At 38.1% G+C, this 19,466-nt stretch overlaps 1 protein-coding gene across 1 annotated transcript in view; it reads right to left on the bottom strand.

The window, feature by feature from the left end:
- The window catches only part of LOC124777311 (bone morphogenetic protein receptor type-1B), a 188,811-nt gene that overhangs the window by 48,311 nt on the left and 121,034 nt on the right, over positions 1 to 19,466 (bottom strand). The window contains exons 2-3 of the mRNA XM_047252665.1: positions 7,185 to 7,360; positions 5,804 to 6,024 (exon numbers count right to left, since the gene is read on the bottom strand). Of these exons, the coding sequence (XP_047108621.1) occupies positions 5,804 to 6,024; positions 7,185 to 7,360 (397 nt within the window). The remainder of the gene's footprint in view (positions 1 to 5,803; positions 6,025 to 7,184; positions 7,361 to 19,466) is intronic.

Here is a 19,466-nt window from a genome sequence, read left to right as displayed (position 1 = left end):
ATTCATAATTGGCAGCAATAGCTGCAAATAAAGGATGGTGACAAAAAAAAATTGTCATTAACAGTTACAATATATACTAACTTATGCAACCACTGTTACTGAAATTTCAAAGTCATATTATCAAAACAGCATATAATACAGGTTAAGCTAAGACATGCTAAACTGTTCATGAGCTTGCTGTGCAGCAAGCACATGGGCTGAACTTCTGTTTGTCTCAGCTCTGGTGGGTCCTCCTTGGAAGTATTCGGTACAGCATGACATTTCATTTAGGGTTGTTTGCACAGAGAGAGGCAGTCTAGTGATCATCGTTACAAACATTTAAAAATGAATGGAAATGACACAAGAGAAGGATGAGAATTCTCAATATGTATTATGCAGTCATATAGTCAACATGTACCACAAATTTGATAGGGAACAACATTAAAACAACATGAATGAAGAACGTAAAGATATCACTGACAATGAAAGAGCAAGAAAAGATAATGATCGACAGACAGAGATTTGATTTTCTGTGCATTAAAAAGCACTTTGAGCTAATTTGCAGGCTTGAAGCACATGATGAAATTGGTGCAATCAATATTAAATTTTCTGAAGTCTCACAAAATATTACACTTCCAGTTGCAACAGTTTTCGATGGAACTGAAAAAAAAAAAGAGTATGGAGACACTATACTGTACAGTAAAGTACATTGGGTAACTCAAGGGACATGCCAGGAACAATTTTTCCATTTAAAACACTCTATCGTTGATTTTATGAAGGAAAAAGGAGACCAGGAATGAAAATTACAACATCCAGAAGGGTCTGCAGTTCTCGCATTTTGAGTGGACTTTACTGTATACTACCCACATTAAGGTATCACAAGGTGAGAACAACTTATCTCTGATCTGATGGGGATGAGTTTAAACAAAAATTGCATTGTGGAAGTGACAAATTCTGATGAAAAACACTGTCCACTCCCCTAAGTTCACTGACATTAAAATGATAATAATAATAATAATAATAATAATGCAATTTTTGAAGAGTTCATTGTGGCCTTTAAAGAATTACAAGGACAGATTTCTAAACGTTTTGAGGACACTGCCTATCTTTTCTGAGCTGTTTTCGAGACTGCTTGACATTGCAGTTCAAAGTGCCCCTGTGCATGTGCAGGTAGAACTGCTTGAGCTGTAATGTAATTCCCATTTAAAAGAAATTCTTTTATTGTAAAACTGCCCAAGTGATCAAAGCTGTTTTCCTTCGGAAGAGTTTCCACATACCCATAATGAGGCCGCAAATATGATTAAATAGTTCGAGTAACTTACGGTTTTGAAGGCTTCTTTCAATTACGGAACTCGGTAAGCCATGATTACTCAGGAACCCAAGTGTGAAAATCTGTGAAACTGTCTTTATCTATCTGAATGCCAACAGTTTGTGGCAGATAACCATTATATTATGCCTCTAAAGTGCCAGAAATAATTAAATTTTACTGAAAATTTCTTTGATTTGTGATCTCTGTTGTTGACAAATATGAAATCAAGTAGTGTGCAATGTGACTGCGTTGCCATCTAAACAGGGCACATTTCCAGTTTCCCCCTCTTCCCCCTCCTTGTGCTCAGATAGCATGCCGTGATCGTGGTGGTGTGCAGCCAGGTGAGAGAGCTATGCCATCCCCGATACAAAAAATACAAATTAAAATTGCTAAAAATTAATTGTTTTAAAATACAGTAAGACTGCGGTGGTCCAGCATTTGTAATCCAGAGGCCTGACAGTCTGGCAGGCATCAGAAATTTTCCTAGATTTTTAGCTTGGCACTGTTGGCAGTACAGATGAGCAGTTGATGCCTTTGAGAAATATTTGAACTGTTCAGCTTGGTACTTTGTCAGTAACAATTGTCTGCCTTAATGAGCAATTATATTTTCGCCAATATAAAGCCAGTTCCACTGTTAGCTTTGTGCTACAGTCGAGTCGATGTAAGACTACCTCTGACAGCTAATAGTGCTGTTGCCAGTTTTCAGTGGCTACATGCAAATGGCTGCAGGTGAGAACAATAGCCTCTACAGAGCCATGACAATATGGAGGAATTACCCTAGAGATGTTTACAAGACTGTGTTATATGATGGGTTGAGGTCGACACCCAAAGCTGCTGTGCCAAGCCCACTCTAACCACCAGTGATTAACTATGCCATGTGTACGAAAGGATCAATTATTTTTCATTCGTTAGAGCTAAAGTTATGATCCAAGAAACAAGTTAGCACTTCCGCAATGTTTCAGAGGGCTCACAAGAAAACAATCAGTGACAGAGATGACTCCAACATATTCCATATACCTGTGCATTCCAAAGACAGAGATTCTAATTACATTGCACCATTTAATTGGCAACATTTTGATTAACTACTGCTTGTTACTTACAAATCAATGGTGCTGATTTTATTTTGTAACTAGTGCACAAAATTTGTCAGAAACTGAGACTATACAAAATTTGTCAGAAACTGGGATCTAAGGTCCCTTGTCGGTGGGGGGGGGAGGGGGGGGGGGGGGGGGGAATAAAAAAAAAAAAAAATAAAAAAAAAATAAAAAAAAAAAAAAAAATCTTCTAAGTCAAAGGAATCAAAAGATATGGCTGACCTAGACTTGTGAAATTTGGCAAAAAGAAGCAAGGGTTTGCAATATGAGTAAAGGAAAAAAGCAGAAAATTCTTAATTATAATGACACTGTGCAGTCACATTAATGTGATCACCTGTCAGAATCCTAAATATCCACCTTTTGCAGCACGTAGCACTGCGAGAGATGCAGGAAGAGTGTCAATGAATGAGGTCCTGGAATGAACTGATGGGGGATGTGGAGCCATACCAACTCTAGTACCATGGCAAACTTCTCAGCTGAGGAAACATGGCACGAACAGCCTGATCGAGGTCGTCCCACAGATTCTTCATTGGGTTTAAGTCTGGGAAACATGGTGGCCAGAGGAGTACAGTAAACTCAATCTGGTGCTTTTAAAACCATGCTCTCACTCTGCAAGCTGTGTTACACATTGCTTTGTCCAGCTGGTAGATGCCACTGTGCTGAGGAATAACAAACCAAATGTAGGTATGGAAGTGGTCTGCAAAAACAGATGCATACTTGTGTTGATCCAATTGTGCCTTCCAGAGTACCACGAAAACATTCTTCAGAACCAAATGCCCCCCCCCCTCCTCCTCCTCCAGCCTGGACCCTTCTGGCAATTGTTGCAGGGTGTTTGCTTTCAGGCATTTTTATGTCATATACACCATAGGCCATCTGTCAGATTGACCATAGAATGTGATTAGCCTGAAAAGGCCACCTGGTGCCACTCAGTGGATGTCCAGTAGTGACATTGGCATGCATATTCCAGCCTTCGTCAATGATGAACAGCAGTCAGCATGGGTACATGAAACAGTCGTCAGCTGTGGAGAATCATATGCAGCAACATTCGCTGAGCAGTCCTGAAGAGATGCCCCTTGGTTCATCTGGCTGGTCAGCTGTTCAACAGTTTAAGGACTATTCACCCACATCCATCTCCACCGCTGCTGTTCATCTATTATTTATGGATGTGGTGCATGACATTTGCTTCAATGCTTGTTGTAGAGAGCACCATTTTGTCATACACAGTATACTTTAATCATGGCAGCAAACCGACAGTTTAAAAACTAAGCTGTTTCAAAAAGGCTTGGCCCGAAACCAATGATCATGCCCTTTTGGACATCAGATAAATTGCTCCTATTGTATATTATGACAATGACTGCACTGCACCCCCCCCCCCCCCGCCCCCTGCCCCTCCACACCTGACATGCTTTATATCCAGTGGCAATGCTTCCATTTTCAGTCTTTGAGTGGTTATTGCATGTTGACATCAACCACAGGCAGTGGTCACATTAATGTGACTGGGCCGTTTATATCACATGAAAAACATATTTCTTTTGTCATTTGTTATCTGATTTCAAACTTACAATTAAAACATTTTCCAAAGACTTTGAATTCCCTGGACCAATATCTTATCAGTATCAATGTAGATAACAGGCAAAAATTGTCAAGATTCTCATTTCCCTGAATTGGCATACTGTCTACATATATGAGCCATTTCAAAAGCCCTGCACACTGTGCACGTGTGACCATTACGGTGATGTCACCAAGTAGAAAGTCATGTCAGTTGTGAGTGAGACTTTAGGTGTGACAGTCATAAAAGTGTGTGTGCTGGTTTGTGTCACTGCGTGGTCAGTAAATCAGTTTTAAAGTGGAAGCTGAATCTGAGTTAGACTGGATTACATGTTAAGAGAATCCCTACATCAAAATCAAATTGCTACATGGAAAGAATCCAAGAAACTTCCAATGCATTGACAGAGGTGTTTCGGAACAGTGTGAAGGATTTTAGTACACACAATATCACAATGGGCTACTTGTTTCTGTGAAGGTTGGGTTAGCACTGAGGACAACCCAAGAAGTGGAAGACCATCAACTGCAATAGACTACACCTTTCAGGTTATTGTTAATGAGATTTTGAGAGAGGATTGACAAAAACGTGAGCAAATTGCATACAAAACCAGAATATCTGTCACTTCAGTTTACAGAATAGTAACAGAAAAGTTAAAGATGAGGAAAGATGCTGCCAGATGGGTTCCACATGAGCTGAGTACAGAGGAGAAAGCAGATCACAAAAGAATTGCAGAAGAACAGCTTCAACATTACTGAAAAGAAGAACAGTTTCTGTAAAGGAGTGTTGCACTCCATGAACCCTGCATACAAGATTTTGAGTCAGAACTGAAGTCTCAGTCATCACAATGGAAAAGTTCCAATTCTCCACGCCTGAAAAAATTCTGCTGCCAACAGCCAATGGTGAAACTGATGATGATATTTGCGTATGACATGAATGGGGTCACAGCTAGAAATAATGTGTTCCAGGCAACATGTGTAACAAGCATGTTTCTGCAAAATGTTTTGTACCTGAAAATTCATCAAAGAAGGCCTCATGCTTGCAGCTGGTGTTCTCATTTTGCATGATAATGCAAGACTGCATATTGCCCTACCAGTGAGAGAAATATTTGACAAATATGGATGGGGAAATACTTCTCCATCCAACACACAGTCCTGATATGATCTCGCCAGACTCTGAACTGTTTTCCTAATTGAAATAACAACTCCATGGAAAACATTTTGATAGTGCCCTGTCTGGAAAACAAAAGTTCTCAAAACAATGGGAAGCTGTCATATGCAATGAGATTCTATTGAAGGCCTGGGAAGGTATTCTGTAAAATAATTATTTTCTTCAATTGTACCTTACAAAGTGCTGAACTTTTGAAATGAACCTCTTATATAGTTAAGTTTGTAAAAACCCTGTGAGTGCAAGTCCTACTCATAGATGGCCAATTTTTTTATACTGTAATCTCCCCTCTTGTGTTTAATAAATAACATTACTTGTTTTTGTCTGTTAAAACTACAGGTTTTTCTAATAACCCTTTTTTTAAACTAAGTATTTAAAAATGGCCTTGGTAACCCATCATCATATTTGATAATGCAGCACAGAGGCATGAGTCTGCTGGATTATCAAGGTCCTACTATATTGACTGGAAACAAAAGGCTATACAGCTTTTTCATTATCATATTAGGAATCAGCCTGGTGTCCACTGGGCCATGTTACCAGAAGAAAGTGCCTTCACAAACAGAATTCAAATAAAATAGCAGCAAAATACATAACAAATCCTAAAACTAAAACAGTGAACATCTATCAAGACAGAGAGAAAATAATTAAGTGACAGGTGTTTGTAATCTCTATTTATTTGGTTTTCAGACCAGCTAGTGGTAACTGACCTACCTCAGATACACACATGCGATGATTACTAGAAAAATTATGAGGCAGATTGTTATTGACACAATGAGAGCAATATAAGGTATGCTCTCATCATATCCAAATCCTGGTTTTGGTGTTGTAACTCTGTTTTCTATTTTTGGTTCAAGATTCTTGTTGCAGTAATCCGTATCATTACAACACAAGATTGATCTTGCTATTTTATGTGGGACCAGATTTCCTTTACACTGCAAAGAACAGGAAAGTACCATATTTATTAAAAACATTATTGTTACACAGTTACTAAAGTATGTATCTTAGAAGTTAATTTACAATGCAATAGATAGCGAGAGAAAGAGAGAGAGAGAGAGAGAGAGAGAGAGAGAGAGAGACTGACTGACTATGACAGCTCATTACAGGAACATCCTTACATCCATTACTCTATATGAATGCAAAGTACAATTTACCCACCTCTCAGTTTGCTTCTTCCTTCCCATTTCCTTGTTCTTTCATTGATAATAGACAACCATTTACCATAAGAATACTTGAAAATAACAGCCTTATCAACCACTGAATATGGTACCCCAGGAAGACTTTACAGCTCATATGTACAAACAATAGATGTCTGACTAAATAACACAAGAAGAATGATTGCTGATCTTCTCAAATCAACACCTACAGAATGGCTGCCAGTACTACGCCCCCTCCCCTCCTCTTTCCGGCCCCAACTATGATGCATTAAGGTTCTCAGGAACAAGTACAAAATGATCATGGATAACAAAAATCTATTAATCCATCAAGATCTCCATGACACAAACCATAACTGAGTCCACTATAGGTGACCACTAGCAATAACAGGAAGGCTCACTGTGGAAGCTGAGTTCAACTTTACTAAAGCATGGACTCAAGAATTGACTGGACTAATAATAATAATAATAATAATAATAATAATAATATGCTTGTATCACCCACATCCCCTTGCCTTGCCACAGAAAACATGGTCAATACTAAACAGAATTAGAACGCAATACAGCAGCTACAGATCATCAGATACATCACAGAAGAATGCCTCAAAAGATCATACAAAGGCAGATCAGAAGACTTCCTGCTGGCAACTCCAAAGTCTATAGATTACAGAAATGCTCTAGAAGTTTTTTTGTGAGGTTTTATATTCTAAATATTATGCTCTGCACTATGTATTTTTTTCAGCATGTCAAAAAGCCATAACTAAATAAATAAATAAAATGTTTGCACACAAGATGAACGAGCATTTCTAATAACAAGAAAGGTTTCATGCCATTACATCAATACGCATGTGGCCTACAGGATATCTATGGTATATTTTCTGTTTCTGTAGAGACAATAACACTAAAGCAAGGTAAATTGGCAAAACCACGTAGATAATTACCTGCATCAGAACTCCCTCTGGTGCTAAGCAGCCATAAGTATGAATAAGTTCCCAAGTTCCATCCTTCATGGGGGCTTCTTCAATTGCTGCAAAACATTGTCCTCCAGGATAGCCAATGCATGTACCATTTGCATTATCTGGGCAGTCTCCATCACAGTAACACAGAACACCATTTACTGGAAATAAAAAGATAGTAAATACTAATTCTCACTTAATAATGACATATCAATCAGGTTATCATACACATTTTCAATGGAAGGAACCTAGTATTTATAGAAGATATGAAATGGAACTGGTTGAAGAATAATCACCTCTGTGGAGTGTTACTGGCTGCAGCATAATTCCTTTACAAGGAAAAGAACAGGATGACAGATTTAAATATTTGTTTGTAAAACAGTTAGAAAAAACTAAACTGCAGTCCTAGCTTTTTTTCTACCAGTAAATTTTACACCAAAAACTAAATATCTGAACATTCATTATAGCCAAGCAGTCATTTACAAAAGCACTACAAGTTAATGTATATGTTTCAGTACAATGTTATTCAAGCTTCTCAGCCTGTCAACCAGACAACTTTGCAGTTCCTACACAGCAGGCCACATGGTGGGGAACAATTCCTCCATCTAATCTGAAGCCACATGTTTGATTGGCTAATAGCAGGGTCATCATCTTGTTAAAGTTCAGACATACTAATTTATTCACAGTGCTCCTCCATTACAGTCCCAGACACACACACTCATAAATACACCACAGAACACTGCTTTCACTCTTTCAGAGATTCAGATGTGACTTGTGACACAATGACCTGTTGGAGAACATATAGATGACAGAAAAAGTAATGTCTTTAGCTGATGCCTGGGATTTCAAACATCATCCATGCAGTATTATGTGCTTAACAGTTTTTGTAAACATGCAGCTCAGAAAACATATGTAGCAATTTAGAAAAGAGTTTATTTATTCGGCAGAAGAGAAAGACTAGCTAAATCACAACCTGACTGCAATAGAATTTGCTGACAACATTTCATATCTTCATGTAGTTTGTTACCAGGTTATTTCTCATACTAAAATTGAAGACTTGTTTGACACTTCCAAATGAAATTCAAATCTGGCAAATAATATTATATGGCACATGTCTGAGCATTAATACGACTTTACAATTTGTACATTATTTTTAAAAAATGGACAATTCTTTTTATTTAACGGGCATCAGAAGTGCACCAAAAACTAATTCTGCACTACAATTTAAACATTATCCAAATTAATTTTAAATAAATCTGCAATCAAAATTACCACCTAGATCTTGTAATTCAGAGCTAATTCAGAATGAAGACAAAACAGAAATGTGTGTCACTTGACAGAGAGATCTGTCAGCTGTCTTTGACAGTGAAACCATTTGAACATTGAGAAAGAAAACACACCAGCGAAGAAAAATAGCTACTGCAGCAATATAACTGCCAAAATGTAAGAAAGACAATTTACAACTGCATGAACTGCTAGTCAGCCTTTTTATATTTCAAGTGTCATTAACAAACCATGACAAAAGCTCACAGTTTGTTATATTATGAAATCCTCATCCATCATGTAAATGCACATTCTGACTACAATTTCACTTGTTTTGCATTCTATGGTTTACATTCTGGAGTGAGAAAACCCAACATTTATCCACTGTAGTCATCATAAACTTACTTTATTTCAGTATATATTCATCTTCTGATCCATGTGCACCATATTACATACAGCTCACTGTACGGTAGGCATTAAAGGCAGGGAAAAAATTTTTCATTTAAAATTCCATTTACTAAAATGTTTCTGCATTACTTATACTCTCGCTCCTAGAGTAGCACACTTCACAGTAGCTGTTTACTTTTACAGCCACTATATGATTCTTTCATCACTGAAGATATTTTATAATTCTTCATGCAAAATGTCATGTGAATGGCAGAAAACAAATTTTGGTTTTTCTTTTGGTCGGTCTACAACCCAGCAGCCGGTCTATTTCATAAAGAAAAAAAAAAGAAAAAAAAATAAGATGGATGAAAATCTGAGAAAGAAGGTGAATGTAGCTAGTAGCTTTGTGCCAGCACAGGGAAGACATATAGTGGCAGTTAAACACCCATAGCATACAAGATGTCACCCTAATAACCTGTTTCCCATTAACTTAATTCCCCTACATGCCAGATAGTTGCTAAGCTGATGAAAATTAATTCCAGAGGCACTGGATAGCATGTAAATGCATAAAGTGCTGGCCATAAGGAAAGAGTAAAATAAAGAGACAGTATACAAAAAGTGTGAAAGAAATTACTGCATTTTTATCAAAACTGCAATACTATAAAGGAAACATGTAAATATTAAAGACAGAAGAGGACATTCAACATAGACTAATGCATGTAAATGTTCAGACTTACAGAACAATATGGTATCTGCAATTCAAGATCAGCCCCCTGAACAGGTGAGTTACACAAAATGCATGCAAATGTTTTTAAGAGAAATAAATATGCTGAAGCAACCACCAGTATTACACACTACCTAAAATGTGCACTGTTCACAGCAAAAGATGCTACACAGGAGCATTACAGAGTCTGAACAGGAATGAACTATGTTGTTGTTGTTGTGGTCTTCAGTCCTGAGACTGGTTTGATGCAGCTCTCCATGCGGAATGAACTATAAACTGTTGTAAATGTCATTTGTCACATTATACAGTTGTGGGTCATATGTATGAGTGTAATGCTTTTAAGGCATTGAATGAATCAAATCTGAGCAGATGAAAACTGAATTAGTTTTATACCTAACAGGTACATCACATGCATGGTAATGGCTGCCTGCAAAGCTCCATCTCCTTTTGATACAAAGCTGGAGCTCTACATTATTTGTACCACTGTGTCTGATAATACTCCTTTAGCTCTAATAGTTATTACTTTCTTTATTCCATATAGTGGTAAAGCATTTAGTGTAAAATAAATACTTCCTACAGAGGTCTGCACATTGCATTCAAACTGCATTACAAAGCACACTGTAGCAGGGTGAGTATAACTAGGTGAAACTACCTGTAGTTGCTCCTTGTGACATAGCCATGTATAGAGAATGGAGATTCCCTTGCTCAATCTTCAGTTCACTGACAGACTATACAAATGATGTCAAATCAAATGTGATATGCTTCACTACTCTCTGTTTGACATTACAGGCAATCCTGGTTTCTCTGAATCAGTGACACTTTCACCTGCAAACATTTCTTTGGTGAAATTCTTCACTCAATGTATTTCTGGGTATATATTCTAACAGAAATGGAGGTGACTTTTTGTGAGGGAAGTTCACCACTACTAGCAAGGAGGATAGTTAGTTTGAGCGTCCATTCATTTACTAGATCTGAATTATTCTGTGATTTTGTCTGTCAGCTAGTAACTGGTAACACTTTTCCATTAACTGAGCACTGGCCTGCCCTTATATTCTACAGGGCAGTTATAAATAAATTTTCACTACTCTTGGGTAAATTATTTTGGATATAAAATAGTTCCAATTTGGATCTCTGGGTGGGTACTACTCAGTACAATATCAATATCAGGGAAAACAAAAATTGGCATTCTATGGACTGGAGTGCAGAATTTCAGATCCCGTAATTTAGTAGGTAGGTTAGAAAATTTAAAATGGGAAATGGGTAGCAAGGAGTTAAAGAGGAATTCATCTCATAGAACGTAATTTAATCATAGCTAACACTTGGTTGAAGAACCATGAAGAAAGGTTGTAAATGTTGAAGAGACCTGGAGACGCTGGAAGTTTCAGATTGGTTATATAATAGTACGACAGATTTCAGAACCAGAGTGTGAACTGTAAGAAATTTCCAGGGGCAGATGTGGACTCTGAACAGAATGTATTGGTTGTGAAACTATCAAAAACAGAGCCTCTGTGTGTGTGTGTGTGTGTGTGTGTGTGTGTGTGTGTGTGTGTGTGTGTGTGTGTGTGTGTGCGCGCGCGCGCGCATATGTTTGTGGTCTATTTTTGACAAAGGCCTTGTTGGCTGAATGCTAACTTTCCGACAGTCTTTCTGTTGTGCCTTTCTGCGACTCAACATCTCTGACATATGGTGGGTAGCAACTATCCTTTTCATAATGTTGTTACATTCTATCCTGGATCTTCCACTGTTAGATTAAAACTGCAGAATTTGCAAAAAGGTAGGGAATTACGGAGATTGGACCTGGATAAAATGAAAGAACCAGATGTTGTTGAGGGTTTCAATGGGAGCATTAGGAAACAACTGACTGAAATCAGGGACAGAAATACAGTAGAATACAATTGGGTAGCTTTGAGAGATGAAATAGTGGAGACAGCAGAGGATGGATACAACAGGAGATACTGAATTTAACTGATGAAAGCAGAAAATATGAAAATGCAGGACACAAAGCAGGAAAAAGAGAAACGGATGTCTAAGAAATGAGACTGATAAAAATTGCAGAATTGCTAAGGAAGAATGGCTAGACAGGAATGTAAACTTATAGAGCCAGCCACGACAAACCATTCCACCTGGTGAGCAAGATATATGAAATGGGAAAAGCCTCTGACTTCAAGAAGAATGTAATGATTACATTTTCAAAGAAAGCAGGTACTAACAGGTGTGAATAATACTGAACTATCAGTTTAATAACTAATGGTGGCAAAATACTGATACAAATTATTTACAGAAAACAGAAAAACCAGATGAAGCCAATTTCGTGAAAGATCAGTTTAGGTTCCAGAGAAATCTTTGAACACATGAGGCAATACTGAACCTTCAACTTCTCTTAGAAGATAGTTTAAACAGTTACAAACCTACATTTGTAGCATTTGTAGATTTAGAGAAATGCTTTTGACAATTGTGACTGGAATACACTCTTACAAATTCTGAAGGTAGAAGGGGTAAAACATAGGGAGCAAAAGGTTATTTACAATTTGTACAAAAACCAAATGGCAGTTACAAGCACCAAGAGGCTTGAAAGGAAAGCAGTGATTGAAAAGGGAGTGAGATAGGGCTTGTAGCCTATCCCCAATGTTGTTCAATCTGCACAATGAGCAACCAGTTAAGGAAGTCAGAAAAATTTGGGAAGGAATTATAGTTCAGTGAGAAGGGGGGGAGGAGGGGAGGGGGGGAAACTATTAGGTTTGCTGATGGCATCGCAATTCTGACAGTAACAACAAAGAAAGAACTTCGAAGCACAATAGAATAGAATGGGCAGTGTCTTGAAAGGTGAATACAAGAGCAATATTAACAAAACCAAAACAAGGATAATGGAATATAATCTAATTACATCAGGTAACACTGAGACAGTAAGATTAGGGAATGAGATGCTAAAAGCAGTAGATGAGGTTTGCTAATTGGGCAGTACAATAACTGATGATGCATGAAGTAGAGACAATAAAACAAAGAATGACAGTGGCAAGTACAGTTTTTATGAAGAAGAGAAATTTGTGAACATCCAATGTAAATTTAAGTGTAAGGAAGTCTTTTCTGAAGGCATTTGTCTGGAACTGAAATATGGATGGTAAGCAACTTTTTAGGAAAAAAAGAAAGGGAATAGCATATTTTGAAATGTGATGTTAAAGAAGAGTGCTAAAGATGAATAGATCATGTAACGAGTGACAAAATAATGAGAAGAATTGGGGGAAAAGCAATTTGGGGCATAACTTGACTAAAGAAGGAATCACTTGATAGGTCACATTTTAAGACATCAAGGTATCACCAGTTCAGTACTGGAGGCGCGTGTGTGTGTGTGTGTGTGTGTGTGTGTGTGTGTGTGTGTGTGTGTGTGTGTGTGTGTGTGTGTGGGGGGGGGGGGGGGGGGTTGTCAGTTTTTTCCCTTCTACATAACCTTCTAAAACTGTTTTTATCAGTTCGTCACTCTTTTTAATATATGCCCAATCCAATTTCTTTTTCGTCTTTTTATTACATCTAGTAACTGTCTTTTCTCTCCCAGTCTTCTCAGTACCTCTTAAATTTTTTACTCTGTCCATCCAACTTATTCTTTCCATCCTCCACCATGACCACATTTCAAAAGCCTCCAGCCTCTCTCTCTGTCTTTCTTCCCCGAAGTCCATATTTCAGTGCCATACAGAACACTCCATAAAAGACACTTCATGAGTCTTTTCCTGAGTTCTACTTCCAGACTGCTGCAGAAAATTCTCCTTTTCTTATAAAATGCCTCTTTTGTCATTGCTATTCTGGTTTTAATTTCTGCACTGCACTTCGAGTCTGTGTCTATCCTGCTTCCAAGATACTTAAAATTTTGCACTTGTTCTAATATTTCTCCATTTAGCATAATTTTTATTTCTTTATTTTCTCCTAGTGCCAATTCTTTTGTTTTCTTTGTGTTAATTTTCATTCCATAATTTTTTTCCATTAGCTTCAATGGTGTCCACTAAATCATGTAATTCTTTTTTCCCTGTGATGAGAAGGACTATGTCATGAGCATACCTCAAACACCCTACTCTTCTTCTTCCAATTTCTACTCCTTTGTCATCTAATGAGCATTGGTCAATCATATTTTCCAAGTAGAGGTTGAAAAGGGTAGGTGATAGACAGCATCCGTGTCTTACTCCTTTTCCTAGTCTGATACAGTTTGTACTTTCTCCTCTCACTTTAAATGAGGCTTTTTGATTAAGATATAATGAGTTTACAAGTCTTCTGGTTTTCCAGTCCACTCTCTTTTCCCTCATTATAGTCGCCAGCTTGTCCCAAGCCACATTGTCAAATGCCTTTTCTAGATCGATGAAGCACATATATAGGTCTCTTCCTTTTTCAATAAACCTTTCTCCCAAGATTCGTAGGAGCCCTATTGCATCTCTGGTGCCCGTATTCCATCTAAAGCCAAACTGCTCCTCACCAAGATTCTCCTCCATTACTTTTTCAAATCCCTTACTAACTATTCTTAACATCACTTTGGCTGCATGTGAAATGAGGCTGATTGTCCTGTGCTCGCTGCATTTCTTGGTTCCTTGTTTTTTCGGTAATGGAATCATTACTGTTGTCAAAAAGTCCTCAGGCCATTCACCACTGTCATATATTTTATTACATAACCTCAATATTTCTCTTATTCCATTGTGGTTCAAGCATTTTAGTATTTCTCCCAGTATTGTATCTGTACCTACTGCTTTGCCATTTTTCATTGCAGCAATGGCAGACTTTACTTCTTCCATTATGATGGTCGGTCCTTTCTCTTTTATTAATTATTCTTAACATCACTTTGGCTGCATGTGAAATGAGGCTGATTGTCCAGTGTTCACTGCATTTCTTGGGGTGTTTTTTTTTTTTTTTTACAGTAATGGAATCATTACTGTTGTCACAAAGTCCTCATGCAGTTCACCACTGTCATCTTTTACTACATAACTTCAATATTTCTCTTATTTCATCTTGTTTCAACACTTATTAGTCCGCCACAATATTACTGCACATGGGATTGAGGGTGTTTCGGGCATCTTATCCTGAGATTCAATAACTGTACTTCAAGAGGACGGGCTGAGCCACTTGATAGTATATGTGTAACTGTTTTGAAATCATTCAAATGTGATGGGTCGGTTTTCCTTAGTCACCACCACTGTACTTGTTTACTGTAATACCACCACATGTTTCTGGTAATGGCCACAGGAGGCCAAGTGCAATTCTATCACAGTCAGGCAGTATGTTGCTTGTGTGTTGAATCAATTATTTGTGCCACTATACATCAAAGTGAATGTTGGTTGCGTGTTGAATCAATTATTTGTGCCACTATACATCAATGTGAATCAGTGGAGACCTATATATGTGCTTCATCGATCTAAAATAGGCATCAATATTGTTTCTGAGGATGGCATGGAGTGTTAAGAACATTACTTTACAGAAATAATTTATTTATTATTACCATCATCATCATCATAATCATCATCAAAATGGAATAATACACTCTGGAGCACTCTACCACAAACGTCACGACCCACACAAGTTTCATCAGTGACTATGAGACCATCATACAATTTACGTTGAATGAGAGTCAACAAATCTGGGGAACAAAGATAGGGGATTAACATCCAGTTGACGAGGCAGGATGAAACATGAAATAGGCTGTGGTATTTTCAGCAAACTGTTGTGCATCGAAAGATATTTTAACCTCACTGAATGTGAGTCTAGTGTCTTAATCACTGCATAACTTCATTCAGATGCTTATCTATGAATTTCTGAAAGGCAGTCATTTTGCATACATACGAAATATTGCACCCTCTGTGAAAATCGAAAGGACAAAATATCGCAAAGATGGGGGCACTATAGGGAAAACAAGAGACAACAAAGAAATAAGACACTCTGAAGCCATGTGATCCCAGTTAGTCAAGAAGGACATGAACAACAAAACTACACTATCCATTGTCGTTGATGGCCCATTTCATCTGAGGTTATAGGTTGCTGCGTAAATATTTCCATGCAACTTTATGGATTACTATCTATAAGCAGACAAGGGAGAATGGGAGAGGGACAGCAAACAACTTGTGCGAAAACTTAAATACTGGCGCAGCAACTTCAAAATCCTGATTTTTGTGTAGGCCTGGGCTTAGATCACCAGGAGACCTCTATTTTCTTTAATGTTTGGTAAATTTGGAAAAATTATGCATCCAATTAGAAAAAATAGAAGACTAGCCAAGCAGCACTGTCACTAGCACAGTGTTTGGTCTGTTACTGAATTCAGTAGGAGGGCAACTGAACTCTGAACACAAGAGGGGGCTTTTCTGTAATGTATACAACAAGATGGGGTGTCTGAAATTTTAAGCCTTATTTTTGAATTAAATCACATCACATATCTTTTTATAATTATGTTAAGTGTTATGTTATCTTTATTGCAATAAATAAGGCCTGTAGTATTTTACATTTTATTACACTAACACACGTACTTTTGTGCTGCTTTTTCAACAGTACACAGAAATAAAATTTTAGAGAACTGAATTTCAGATTCCAGAAAACTGTAGTACCTCTGTAGCAAGTAAATCTTCACATAAAACAATTCCAGAGTTTAAACCTGTACATAAAAACTGCACTCAGTAGGTACAAAAAGAGATTCTGCAAAATTGACATTCAGTGCTGGGCTTTAAATTTTTCTTTACCACCACTCAGCACACATTTGATTTTAACTAACTTTCGAAAGGTTCCCAATCAGAACTGCCCTCAAATTTTTTCCTTCAAATGGCACTCCTGTTCGCCAACAGAACTGTGATATTTTTTGTTTATTTCTTGATCTATATCACTGACATCTTCCTCCATCCACCGATCAACAATTTCATGAAACTTGGTTTTAACGTTTCTGATGCGCTCTAGTGAACACATTTTGTACTATACTGAAGACAAGAAGGGTACATAGTTCATCAGGTATGGTCTAGGAGACTACAACACGTGTCAACAAACAAACTACCAACCAGCTATCCACCAGGATCCCGGCCACCACCATACTGTGGCCAAGAGCAAAGTAGACCACCCCATGGCACAACATATAGTTGAGCATAACATGCTTAATTTCAATGACTGCTTCACTACCAAAGCCATCTGGGTCCTCCCCTCCACCACCAGTTTTTCTGAACTGTGCAGATGGGTGTTACCCTTACAACACATTCTCTGCTCTCATAATTATCCTCATAACTTACTGCCCCCACACCCTCCAACCAATAGTTTCAACCCTCTCTGTCCTACCAACTCCTCCCCATTCTAGTGTACCACCCTCTTGGTTTGCTACCCTTTGCTAACGCATATGGCAATAACGCATTGCAGGGCTGGCGATGTAAGGGAGGGGTGGGGGGTAGAGAAGCATTTCACCAGAGATGACATTTGAGAAGAAGTTTGAAAATCTTCACGAGTTGCGCATGTTACAGGTTAATGGCGCAGGTGGCAACAGCTATACTTTTAGTTGACATACAAAATGGCTTTGTTTGTTTGTCAGCTGCAATCAGTGCACATTTTCTATTATTATTATTATTATTATTATTATTATTATTATTATTATTATTATTTTCTATACAGTAGTCTAGTACAGTAGTAGAGCTGCGTGAAGAAGCTAAGTGGTGCACTAAACAGGAAATGATCTACTGAATGAAAGAAAGAAGTCATTCATATATTTACTACTTTTATTTTCTGTGAATAAATTGTGACAGTCTAATTTATTTCATTGTTACTGTAAGATAAAAATGGCTATTTCTTTTACCTGAAATGTATTCCCTTCCCTCCAAAATGCAACACCACATAAGTCAACCTCCTCTGTCCCCTCTCTTCAATATACTGTACTTTCCACAGCAAAAAGGAAAGAACTTATGTGCAGAGCTAGAGATACAGTTAAGTATCAGGAATTCCATTACTGATTACATTTTTTCTAATACCGATAAGGAATATTAACTGTGTGTGGTAAGAAACACCCGTCTACAAGAAGGGCAGTAGAAGTGATGCACAAAACTACTGAATAACATCCTTGACATCAATTTGTTGTAGAATCTTAAAACATATTCTGAGCTCAAACATAATGAGATATATCAAACAGGATGACCTCCTCCATGCCCACCAGTATAGATTCAGAGAACCTCGATCACATGAAACCTACCTCACACTTTTCTCGATGACGTACTGAAAGCCTTGGATCATGGGAACCAGCAGATACAGTATTTCTTGATTTCCAAAAAAGCATTTGACTCGGCACCACACTTGTGCTTATTGTCAAAAGTACGATCATATGGCGTATTAAGAAAAAATTGTGATTGGACTGAGGACTTTTTGGTAGAGAGAATGCAGCATGTTATCTTGGATGGAGAGTCATCGTCAGATGTAGAAGAAAATTCAGTGTGTTCCAGGGAACTGAGTTGGGACCTTCACTGTTCATATTGTCTATTAATGACATCGCATGCAATATTAATAGTAACCTTAGACTTTTTGTAAATGATGCAGTTATTTATAAAGAAGTAATGTCTGAAAGAAGCTGCATGACAATTCAGCAGGATCTTGAAAAGTTTTCTAAGTGGTTCAGAGACTAGCAACTTTCTTTAAATGTTCAGAAATGTAAAATTGTGCTTGGGTGTAACACTGTGTAGGGATATGAAATGGATTGATCAGTAGTCTCAGTCATGGGTACAGCAGGTGGTAGACTACACTTTATTGTTAGAAAACTTGGAAAGTGCAATCAGTCAACAACGGAGATTGCTTGCAGATCACTCATGCGACCCATTCTAGAATATTGCTCAAGTGTGTAGGGCCCATAAAATAGGCTAACAGGGAATACTGAATGTACACTGATGAGCCAAAACATTATGATCACCTGTTTAATAGATTGATTGTCCGCCTTCAGAACAAAACACATGCTTGATTCTGCATATCAGGAATCTGACAATTTGTCGATAGGTTTGTGGAGGCATGTGGTGTTAGATGTCTATGCACATGTGATGTAATTCACGTAAATAGCAGTCTGCCAGTTTGCATATACAGTGATGGCATCTGATAATGACCAAGATGGGTACCACAGGACTTATATCCGGTGAATTTGGTCGCCGAGACATCTAATTGAGTTCACTGTAATGCTTCTCAAACCACTACAGCACTGTTCAGGATCCAAAACATGTACAATTATACTGGTGAAAGATGACATCAACGTCAGGGAAGACATCAAGTATGAAGGGATGCAGGTGGTTCGCACCTGTCAGCGTGTCTTCAATTACTGCCACAGGTCCCAAGCTAGCGCAGAAGAATGTCTCCCAAAGCATAAATACTGCTCCCACTGGCCTGTGTCCACAGTGCTGTACATTTCGAGCCGCCATTCACCTCAATGATGGCGTTTGTGCAGACTGCCATCAACATAGTGAAGAAAAAATGTGATTCACCCGAAGAGCGGACACATTTCGACTGATCGACGATGGAATCCCGACGGTCCCGTGTCTACTGCAATCTTAATTGACGATGTCACTGAGTGAACACATTGGGATGGTCTGCTGCGGAGCTCCATATCCAGCAGTGTACGATGAACGGTGTGCTCCAAAGCACCTGATCTTTTGGCAGAGATGCCACAGGCCACCATCTATCCTACTTTACAGAGCAGACAAGCCTCCAAACCCCACGTTCTGTTAAGAGTCGTGAATGTCCAACCATTTAGTGCCTAGTGTAGTTTTGCTGTCCTGCTGTTTCTGTAGATGCTCGCGACAGTAGCACGTGAACATTTGACCAGCTTCACCGTTTTCGAGATACTTGTTCAAATGCCCTGAGTAATAATAATCTGTCTTTTATCAACGTTGTATATCTCAAATGATTGCCCCATTTGCAGCCTACATCTTTGC

This window comes from Schistocerca piceifrons, chromosome 2 (assembly GCF_021461385.2).
Source record: "Schistocerca piceifrons isolate TAMUIC-IGC-003096 chromosome 2, iqSchPice1.1, whole genome shotgun sequence".
Taxonomy (NCBI): Eukaryota; Metazoa; Arthropoda; class Insecta; order Orthoptera; family Acrididae; genus Schistocerca; species Schistocerca piceifrons.
Note: the sequence above shows the minus strand (reverse complement) of the source record. Positions and strands in the feature narration are given on the sequence as shown.